General features: G+C 32.8%; 3 protein-coding genes across 5 annotated transcripts in view; 2 read left to right on the top strand and 1 right to left on the bottom strand.

The window, feature by feature from the left end:
• Positions 1-462: 462 nt before the first annotated feature.
• Positions 463-9,828, top strand: LOC122574126 (protein N-terminal glutamine amidohydrolase-like). Its single transcript, XM_043741328.1, has 6 exons — positions 463-572; positions 1,904-2,131; positions 2,234-2,395; positions 6,068-6,221; positions 6,357-6,627; positions 6,748-9,828. The coding sequence occupies exons 2-6, from the start codon at positions 2,034-2,036 to the stop codon at positions 6,900-6,902; spliced, it is 840 nt and encodes a 279-aa protein (XP_043597263.1). The 5' UTR covers positions 463-572; positions 1,904-2,033; the 3' UTR covers positions 6,903-9,828.
• LOC122574120 (isochorismatase domain-containing protein 2-like) lies at positions 2,757-3,941 on the bottom strand. The gene is made up of 4 exons (XM_043741317.1): positions 3,718-3,941; positions 3,400-3,543; positions 3,131-3,316; positions 2,757-3,056 (listed from the first exon to the last, which is right to left on the bottom strand). Exons 1-4 carry the CDS (start codon positions 3,844-3,846, stop codon positions 2,904-2,906), a joined length of 612 nt encoding a protein of 203 aa, XP_043597252.1. The 5' UTR covers positions 3,847-3,941; the 3' UTR covers positions 2,757-2,903.
• LOC122574117 (cyclin-dependent kinase 4-like) overlaps positions 4,182-11,013 on the top strand; it is a 36,594-nt gene continuing 29,762 nt past the window's right edge. Inside the window, exons 1-2 of one of the 3 annotated variants that reach the window (XM_043741307.1) lie at positions 4,182-4,308; positions 4,838-5,242. The gene's annotated coding sequence lies outside the window, so the exon portion shown is untranslated. Of the gene's footprint in view, positions 4,309-4,430; positions 4,739-4,837; positions 5,243-6,786; positions 6,915-11,013 lie in introns of those variants that run through there. The other 2 variants (XM_043741305.1, XM_043741311.1) reach the window with 2 other exon arrangements.

Genomic DNA, 11,013 nt, shown 5'->3' with positions numbered 1-11,013 from the left:
TGAATCGCATTCGTGCATTAACCCTTTATGTGATTAGCAAAATTGAACAAACAGTTTCCAAAAAGTCTATCTTTCCTTTCTATTAATTGATTAAGGGAGTTATTCTAAGGAAAGGAAATAAAAGCTAAGTAATAACTTTCTATTTCAAACAAATGAAAAAGATTAAATTTCGTACAGAGTATTTGATTTTAACACATTATACAAAGTATCGGTTACAACATTTGTACGTATTCATATTTTGAAGCATGGAATACATAATTCAACGTGAACGCAATTCTTACAATAAAATCATGTATCTCATATTCGTTTTTTACTGATATCTCTTTTGGATCGTTTTCTTCTCAATTGTAGGAATATTTTTTAATGAAATGTTCTTATTTTATTAGCTTCAAAGATCTATGTTGAATTAGATGACTACAATCGTATACATGTTCTTATGATAGTAAAACCAAATATATCATGAAATTATGTACCGATATACAACACCGTTACTGTCACAAGCTAAGCAATATGCATACACCACACGAGGTCGATGCCATATCGGATTGTTCACTTAAGGGGTTAAGACAATTGTAAGTTTGAAGTATCTGAATCAATGAAATTGTATGTCTACTATGTCGTAACTTGTTGTGTCACACTAGGCTAGTTCATAAATCTGAATCACGTGCGACAGCTGTAGGTGTTTGACCTATGTATGTAACGGGTTTCCGGCTTGTTGGCTTTAATGAATTCTCTTTATCGAAAAATATGTAACTGTCTGTAACTTTACTATAATATATTTTATACAATAAGGCAGTAAAAACAATCATATGATTTGAAAAAGCCGTAATTTCTGCAGCGCAGGACACCGCGCTTTTTTAGAAATGTATCTTACCGGCGAGACCAATCACTAAAATTGCAGGTGTTATGAAGACGATATCGTTGAATCCATGTTCGATTGGGTTGTCAAAACCATTGCTAAGGTCCACCATTTCCGGAAATCACAAATTTTGGATAAATTTTAAGAACAGATATGTACTGAAACAGGTCTCCGTTTAACGCCACCTAGAAACAGTCTGACGTTATTTTAAGGTTAAGAAATTGATCAGCTAACGGTATATTTTTTATGATTCTTTCTTTAGAAAAGAATTTAGTATTCTTTGTCTTTATTCTATTGTCAATTTATCGAACGATATTCATATTACATTTACTGTTACTTATACATACGTTAATAACATATATCGATTTTTAAATCCAGCGTCGGAGAATTAATCTTTATTATTTCATTTATTATATCTATTACGGTAAAAATAATGTCTCTTTAATAGTGGTAGATAGTTGATTCGTAAAATAGTTGATTCGCTATTAAAAATGCTTGATTTAAGTAAAAACTGTACAAATTGTAAGTAAAATTCACTTACGATTGTTTTATCATATGCATGTCATTTTATCACAAGCCTTTCCGCTTGTAAAATAAATAACCATCTTTTATAATAATGATTATAAAAGAATTCATTATTGTTGATCATACCTACGGTACGTTCATTTGTATTATTAATTATGTTTATTATTATTGTACTTTTATACCAAATATTATTATAATATTTCTGTATAATTTTTACATAATTTTCTAAATTATTTTATTAATATACCGTTATCCGAAAAAACTAAAACCGCTAAATTACAGTCGAATCATATTATAACATCAGTTACATTCCCTACATATTCTTGTATTTAACCGGATTTTTTATAATTTTTACATCTTTTCTCGGATAAATGATTGTTGCATTTTTTATTATTTAGAATCATGTTGTAGATAGAACAGAGCTTTTCGTTTTTGAGAAGTACAACAATTTTTAACATTGCTCCTTATAATTTAATTACCTTTTACAATCCCAAAATCACTTAAAATTTCGGGTTGTAGCACATTTTCGGATTTGAATCACGTATTACCTTAGTGAACTAAAGTCACATTATAAAGGCGGTTCGTTTCCCGCTGTTTGTACGTTACGATTAAGCGAATTGAGAAGTTACACAAGTTTCTCAAGTCAGTGATGAATGAAGGAAAAATGCTAAGATTCGTAAAATTGACTGATAAAGCGTATGCACCAGTGAAGGGATCAAAATATGCTGCTGGGTACGATTTAAGAAGGTATATATATTTGTGAAACATGTACATACAATTATAACTAATGTTTGGCGTTTCCGAATTATCAAAGTTTCATATATTAATGAGTACTGTTTTTTTTAACAGTGCCTATGAATACACTTTGCCTTCACATGGTAAAGTACTCGTCAAAACAGATTTGCAAATTGAAGTTCCTGACTGTACATACGGAAGAATAGCACCACGTTCGGGATTGGCATGGAAACATCATATTGATGTAGGCGCAGGTGTTATTGATGCCGATTATCGGTGAGTGTTTAAACAATTAAATTATATATAATATATAGTGGTTATGAGACAGTTATGAAATGTATAAAATAAGTTTCTGAATGTTGGAGGATAAGGGATACGATGGATGGTTGTGGAGTTGTACTATTTTTACATCAAAAATGTTCAAATTCTTATTCATTGATTTTTTTAACATAGAGGAAATGTGGGAGTAGTGCTGTTTAATCATGGTAGTGAAGACTTCAAGATCACACCAGGTGATCGTATAGCCCAATTAATTTGTGAAAAAATAATATATCCAGAACTTGAAGAAGTAGATACTTTAAATAATACTGATCGAGGAGAAGGAGGATTTGGTTCAACAGGAAAAGATTAAGATAAGTCTACATATTTTTGTATTCTTTCTATTAAGTTTTGTTTAATAAAGATTATGTCATTTTTCCATATCATTCTAAAAAATATTTTCTCCTATTAGTCTTGAGGATTTTATATTTATCATTATGCACAAGTACATATTTATCATTGTGATTTATATCTTTGCAAGAGGGACTAGGTTAGTATATTGCGTTGGTGTTTTTACCAAACTTTGAATATTTTTGAATTCCTTGTGCTTTGCATCAGCTAGTAACTTGAAAATAACATTTTCTGAAGTAGCTATATGGCACCCTATTTGTCTCATCCTCTGTGAAAATTATACAGATTAACCATTATATCAATTTATAATTTTGTTTCTTTATAAGATTGTTATATTTTTACCTCTAAGGCCAATAATCTATCTTCTTGAGTACGAGAAGTACAGCAGTCTGCAACAGTGTGTACTTCATATCCATCTTGTCTTAAGTCGATTGCTGTATTCTCTATGCATACATGGGTTTCAAGACCAATGAGAATAACTGAATTTGGTTTTTGACCAGCACAAATTGTAGAAAGTTCCTTGTTTATCTAAAATTTATTTTAAAAATGATCGAAAAAGGTATTTAAAAGGTATTGTTCTTTGTAGAAGAATAACTATGTAATGCCCATACTTCAGGAATACACATGCTAAATTGAGTCTTTTCAAATGGCCCTTTGGCACCAGAAATATCAAATTGGGAAATGGTTTTACCTAGAGCCTTTGGATTTTGCTCAGAAACGATTATAGGAACGTTTAGAAGCTTCAATGCATTTATCTGTAAATATATACATATATAATTTAATCTATATTATGCTCAGTGATTTGTACTACATAACCTAGAATCTTTTCAAGTACCGAACGTTAAGATCCTAAGATCCCATTAAATCGTGTTATCTTATGTGTACATATATATTTATATCACATGCTATATCCATTATTACATATTTACCAATTTCACCGAGTTTTGTGTGATTTTATCAAATTCGAACATAGCCTTAGCGAATTTCTCTTGAACGTCACATATTAACAGAACACTTTTACCCTGTTTTAAAACAGCTTTTGCAGCGTTTGTTGCCATATTTACAATAATCCTTGAAAATTTGCGTGACAATATGAAATAAAACGACCCTGCAGAGTTACAAAGCGAACCAGTTGGCGAGGTCACTGGCGCAATGTCGACGAATTTTTACATCGTAAGCTAACATGCTTTTATGTTATGACGCACGTGATATTATTCTGTGATATTCAAAGTTCACGGCCAGTCTTAGCTTTACTAACTTTAGACGTGTTGCATTTAATCGATTTCGTACGAACCCTCTCGATGTGCGAGCAACATAATAAAGTGCATAAAGATATTACAATAATTATCGTACAGGAGTGTAAATATATTTGCAAGCTCGAAAATGTTGCTTCGTTACATTTTGATCGTACATTTCTACAGATGTAGAAATTCATTTTATTCTGTTGATATATCGTTAAGTTGACTACTTGTCACTAGTATATTTGTGTTTTTATGTACAAATGTTGTCGACCGGTGAAGGTATGTATGTATATATTTGTATACAGTACATATGCATTATACGCTTTTAATACATTATAATGTTATAGTATTGTTTATTGCATCTGCTTAATTTAGACATTACCTATTATATCCTGACATTATATTTTGACATTACCTATCCTTTACTTTTGAAATTTTAATTAAGATTTCAATATTCTGATTGCTTAAACGTTTACATGTATAATGCTGACGTAAGGTGAACAAAAGAGCAGTAAATGAAAATAATTGATATACAGTTAACATACATACACACATATACAAAATGTATACTAAATTTTGTGTAAGTAAATTATATACAAATGGAAACTTAATGAAATTGTAAAGAAAATTCTTTACGAAACGTATCGTAAGGAATTACTAGAGGCAATTATTGATAGTGAAACTATTATGCAGATGTGCAATTATGAAAGTATGTTCTAAGAGCATCATAAAATGAAAATTTAGACGTAAAACGTAAAACAAACGTATGTCGTATAAATTTGTAAAACATTTTTTAATATGTACTCAGAGATATAAATTTAGTGATTTAAATCGACTGGTTTCGCGCATGCGTGGTAGCGCTGCGACCCAGGTGTAAGTCGGATGTAGGATGGCCACATAGAAGAGTGGAGTAGCGACGAGCGGCAGTCAAACAATGATATCTGGCAAGATCGGATGTACGGATTCTTTTTGAGTATTATCAAACTGACGAAGTTGACTAATCAGTTGGTATAATGTTTGCGTGCAGTTTGAGTCACGAATTGCACAAATTTTAACAATCTGGAAATAGTATTTAATTAATTACCGAATCGTGATACTTTGATCGAGTTTGTAAACAAAGAATGGCCGGGGAGCCTCGTGAAACCGGGCATACGAAGCCGTTGGTGCAGCTTTTCCCAAAAGCATCCGAGTGCGTGTATACGAGTTGTTATTGGTAAGTGTTTTCACGAAATTTGTCCGATTTTTCTATAAAATTATCGATTTGAACAAATAAACGTGTCGTATTGCGGTATATCTTGCGATGGATCGATACGTTGCAGTAGTACAGAGACGGCAGTGCGATATGTTGCCGCCATCTTTAAAATGTATGAAATATCCACGAATCATGATACGCTATTGTGCACCGCTTTGAAAAGACCCGCGCGTTTCCATGCACTGCTTATTGGTAAAATCATATATTTTGCCTCTTTTTTTTTTAAATCTTTGATCAACAGGAACATAGGAGTTTAATACGTTCTTTCGAATTAATCATGCATGCTGGCAGTTAGTTCGTTATGAAAGTCTATCGACAACATGTTTCATCCGTCTTTCAGCTTGAACGAATTGCTATGTTTATTTCGTGACAAACACATAGCACCTACCAGCCGTACATAAACTTTCCTTTGCATCTCCAGTAACCTTATTTTCATCATCTGCTCCAAAACTTTGAATAATATCGATTCACGGGTCATACGACTTATCATCTACATTTAACAATATTTCTATGCGCTGTTTACATTTCTAGTTGCTTGCATATATATCACGAATCTTTATCGGAAAACACTACATGCACTTCCTCTATATCTGTGCACTGTTCTTCCTTTCTGGTCGATTGTGATCGAAGCTAGCAATCCCGAGTTATCGTTTCCTTTTCTTTTTTCCTGTTTTCTACCACCGTTCGTGTTGCACCGTGTTGCATCACATTTGCACACATATAAAAACGCGTATCTTTGATCATCTCGAACACGGTCGTCTGCAAGAACAAACTATGTTATTCTAGCGAGGAAAATGTATGGAAGCTCTGTCAAGATGTAACGACCAGACACGGATCGGAATTACAGCATTGCTATGTTGCTTTCGTGAGCAACTCCTGGCGTAGCGTACCGCTTTGGCGACAACGTGCAGGAAAGGACGAGGATAAGCTCGTAGTTTGGGTCAGTTGGCAAAATCAACAGAAAAGAAAACGATTATTAACGTCGAAAAGACCACGATTTCTCATTTTCTTTTTAAGCCTGTAACTATGATAGAGCTAGCTCTGGGGGAAAAAACGTGTTTGTTTGTATCCATAGGACTTCCACGTAATCCTTATCTACGCACCCGACGAAAGAGCGGTTGTTTACGATTTAGATAGCGCGTTGCCGTTTCCGACGCATTTCTGGAAATACGCGATGGAAACGTTTAGATCGGACGAGGTTCTACAGCCGGAGCATCACAGAAGATTCAGAGTGATCCCAGCCAATGTGTACTTGCGAGAATTTGCATCGGATCGGCATCATATGAAACGCGAGGATGGAACATGGATCAAGACGCCACCGGATTATCCGCCAATTTCAACATCAAGTATGTTTATCGAATAACGTTAAGGCATGGCTACGCAACTATAAAGGGATTTCTTTCTCTCCATTTTTTCTTTTTTTCTTACTACACATGTATTCGTTTCTTCTTTTGCAAACATTCCAGCGTGCAAGGACAACTTGGATTCTTTTATTAACATGGATCCAGGGACCGGGTTCGGGGTTGTATTGACTTTAGACCAATTATTCGACCGATTTCATAGGCCGAATGCGATTCCAACGGCTCCTCGTACACCTCATCCGCAACCTACACCGACTTAAGTAAACTGCTAAGTAAGTTCCGCAAGGATAACGATTGTCTGCTTCGATTTCCAATTGTCAACAAATGAATTGTATGGCCTAAGGGAATTGGTTAAGTGCATGTACCTTTGTGAACCGAAATTGGGTTAATATTCGATGATAACATTTATCTAAGCATTATTCATCGTTCAAAATCACAGCTATATCTCTGTGAATGATAAACCGATCATTTTATTTCTATCAACATTCTTAATTCGCTATATAACCTTTAACACTATCCCTGTTTATATGTGTCTCACGCATTTTTTTACTCCTACCTTTTAATTCGAATTTAAATATAAGGTGTTCCATGCGACGTACAGGATTTCTTTAAGTGCCGTTGGTCGAGCGCTACAAATATCACACAGTGTGAAAAATCCGTATAAAACCGTATATTTAAGATTTTAAGCATATATCATGGATATTCGTGTGGATCCGTAAATGGATCGTACAATTGGAACTTATTAATTCCACAAACAATATGATTTGAAAATCAAGCATGATTATTTCTCGATTTAATAATAACGATGAAAAGCTACACATGATTTAATATGTAAATTATTAAATATTGAAAACAGTGAAAAGCATAAATTTACATAAAGATACTAATACTGATGTTAGAAATTGATTCTTAATAATAAATTTGTTGTATGTTTGCTTGTCGAATCGCAGTTTTCTTTATGAAAATTTTACATCATATGAAAAAGGGAAAAAGAGAAGGAAACAAAAAAATAGTGATGAAGAGAAAAAAGAGAAGGAAGCAGAGAGAAGGAAAGAATTAATTAATACCTCTAAATCTATAAAGCCTTTTGTTTCTACTGTGATTGCAGGATTCAAACAGCAATGATTTAATGCAGTATATCGAGACTTTTTCAATTGAGCGTATATACTGCTTTTGTCTTGTACGATTATGCCCTAAGAGATATATGGAAAATAAATCTTCACTTGTGATTAAAAGTGATTAAAAGAAATATAATATAAACAGATAATATTAGATATAATAGATACATTTTTCCTAATAAATTATCTATCGGCTACTAAAATTTCACAATATTGTACAGCTTTGTTCTGGTTTACGGTTTGGTACGGGTCTTTCCTACTATTGTCGTTGAATGCTACGGTTCCAGCGATACTAAATTATGGGGTCGGAGCCTCCATAATTAATCAATAACAATGCAAGGAGCAGTAACAGCGGGAACAAAAGAGAGCGCCTGGACAAAACGGATTTGATCAAAGGGCGTAGAGCCCCAGCTTACCGTTGCAAAGTTCGAGATTTGCCGGGTCCTCTCGTTATTCCTTGGCTCCTATTATAGTGTTTGGACATTTCTCCATTTTAATAAATAAATTCAAACTTAGAAGAAAGATCCACGTCTTTAGAAAAACCAATTCTTTTATAACGATAGTTCTACTTATGTGTAAAAATGTACTTGATACGATTAGACACAAGTAGCAATATCGTGAGAAAAAAAGTGGTTTCTGCAAGGACATGCGCTTTTTCCTATAGTGTCGATATCTATTTGCCTCTATTTCTAGGCTATGCTGATACGTTATTTGTTCCCCTCTTTTTAAAAGTCTTTTTACAGAACCTTGCCAAGAACCCCGTCTCTCTGTGTTGTCTGCTACACATTAACTATCGACCATGTTCCAAGCTTTTGGGTTCTGACCCAAGTATTGGGGATGACTGTTCTCGTCTTCATACGTTTTATCATAACGCGTAAATCTTTATCGCGGCTTTGCTCCATTGGTGGTGTTATCGTTATAGTTATTGTGTCTAAGACTGACGTATTTATGGACACATTCGTTCGACGAAGTATTTACCAGCGCTTTTATTAGCGCTGATGCACAAAAAAACGAGGAAAGCGCTTATTATTGTTGTGCAACCGAGATAGTAAGGGCGAGAACGTGATCTTTGCGATAATGTAAAATAGTTATTGTAATTCTTGTGATACTTTACACTTTCTACTTTGAATACCTACGTATATACTGATATTGATACTAAAAATTGATTCTTTATAATATGTAGTGTGTTTGCTTGTCGAAACAGAATTTTCTCTGTGAAAATTTGATCAATGGAAATCGAGGCTTAATTCGAGCATCCCGCGCGACCAATTGTTGCCTACATCGAAATATTATTTTCGAATCAACGAATGTCCCTTAGACTCTCGGAAATAAATTTTGACAACGAAAATCTCGGAATCTTTGACCTCCCTGAAACAGAGTACATGTATACTGTATCTACGTAGTAGATTTCTTACATTAATTCCCATTTACTTCTCTGTTCGCTTATTTAAATTGAAATACTCCAATCGTCCTTCCTTTTGAAACTTCGCGAACGTAAATTTATATTGGCATGTAAATCGTTACGATTTCAATGGGAATAACTTTACAATTGCAACAAGACTATGTACTCGTAGATGTTCTAGCGAATCTATTGTTTTTAGCTGTAACACGGCGTGATACGATGCGACAGAAAATTTAATCGACAAGCGAATGCAAACGAGCTGTCGGTTCTTCGAATAGATTGAGAATCATTGTTGAAAAAGGCGAAGAACCGACAGTCGCGTTTATAGTCTAAGGATACGTCCACTCTTTGCCTTCCAACATCTTTCACTGGATCTCTTTGTCTTTATCATCGACATGTGTTTTTTCTCCAATTCACTTTATATCACGTTGCTATTTGCATACATACTTGTAAGCAGACGTATCACCGATTGTGGGATAATTAATTAATCACTGAATGTACATATTTCATTCTTACCAGTGTTGGGTAGATATCATTCTCACCGTTGTTATTCGAAATTTTTTAACAGACAAGTAAATCTTTCTTTTTCCAATTAGTTATATATATATATATTTTTATATATTATATATATATATTAGTTAAAGTATTAAATATAAATATATAAAAAATAATTTATAAATCTCTTGAGGTACATGTTATATTTATTGATATATCCTTGGAGATATAATTTATATATATTATTATTATTATTATTATTTGTAATACGTAATATATGTATATATTATATAAACGCGCAAACAATAATTAATTTATATATTCATCAGGATATATTAATAGAATACAATAAATATTTCAGGATTTATAAATTATTGTTATATATATAAACAAGAGACTGAAATAAGGATATATATGTATAATAATATAAGTTACTTAGATAACATTATCTTATCAAGGGATAACATAAATAATTCCAGTAACGAATAACTCCAATAGCAAATAAATCATTTATTAATTAACTATTCCCTTGCTATTTTTATTCAATTGAAATTTTATTCGAACACATACCCAACACTGGTTCTTGTCGTCGAATGTGATCATCGCGGAAAGGTCTTGTCGCTTATACATCGGCATCGTATCGTATGCGAGAAACTCGGGACCGACGTTTTTAGCATGTAATATCTTCGATTACCAAAATACAAAATGAACAAAAAAAATTTGAGAAAAAGACCTAATCTCTATCGTTCAAAGTATCGCTCTAAATATATATATATATCAGAAGAAATTACTATATTATCATGACAGTGATCATTATTATTATTATTATATATATATATATATTTATCAATATTTCATATTTATTATATTGATATTTTTAATTAAATCGTATCTATTTCGATACACCGATGAAAGAGAGTTTAAAATATTGAATTATGCAATTTATCAACGTTTGACATATTCTCTTACCATTGTCGTTCTACGATACACATATAATACATATTGTACTACTTTTTGGAAAAGGAACAAATCACAAATCTTTTTCGCATGTTCACAAAGAATTATAAATGGGATAAAATGAAATCTATTTCCAAACTTCGTCCTTTCTATAATCAGTTTTAATAAATGGATGCACTCCGTTTGTCTCTTTGAATTTTTATCGATGTACTGTTTCGATTTTTACGAATCATTACCAAGATCCTCTCTCTCCTCTTTCTCAGGTCAGGTGCCACAGTGAAACAACAGAACCAAAATGTCGAATACTTCCAAAAAACAAAAAAAAAAAAAAAATGAAAAATGGTAATCGAAGTTTAATTTTCCAAATGATTCCGCTTTTTTTTTTCTTTGTTTGGTGCG

The sequence above is a fragment of the Bombus pyrosoma genome, linkage group LG13 (assembly GCF_014825855.1).
Source record: "Bombus pyrosoma isolate SC7728 linkage group LG13, ASM1482585v1, whole genome shotgun sequence".
NCBI lineage: Eukaryota > Metazoa > Arthropoda > Insecta > Hymenoptera > Apidae > Bombus > Bombus pyrosoma.
This window is presented reverse-complemented; position numbering and strand designations above follow the sequence as displayed.

Coding starts and splice junctions, on each gene's coding strand:
- LOC122574126 (XM_043741328.1), top strand. CDS start 2,034: ATGAATGAAGGAAAAATGCTAAGATTCGTAAAATTGACTGATAAAGCG. Junction 2,396..6,067: donor GTTATTGATGCCGATTATCG/GTGAGTGTTTAA, acceptor ATGTTATTCTAG/CGAGGAAAATGTATGGAAGC. Junction 6,628..6,747: donor TCCGCCAATTTCAACATCAA/GTATGTTTATCG, acceptor CAAACATTCCAG/CGTGCAAGGACAACTTGGAT.
- LOC122574120 (XM_043741317.1), bottom strand. CDS start 3,846: ATGGCAACAAACGCTGCAAAAGCTGTTTTAAAACAGGGTAAAAGTGTT. Junction 3,544..3,717: donor CACAAAACTCGGTGAAATTG/GTAAATATGTAA, acceptor ATATATTTACAG/ATAAATGCATTGAAGCTTCT. Junction 3,057..3,130: donor ATAGATTATTGGCCTTAGAG/GTAAAAATATAA, acceptor TAATTTTCACAG/AGGATGAGACAAATAGGGTG.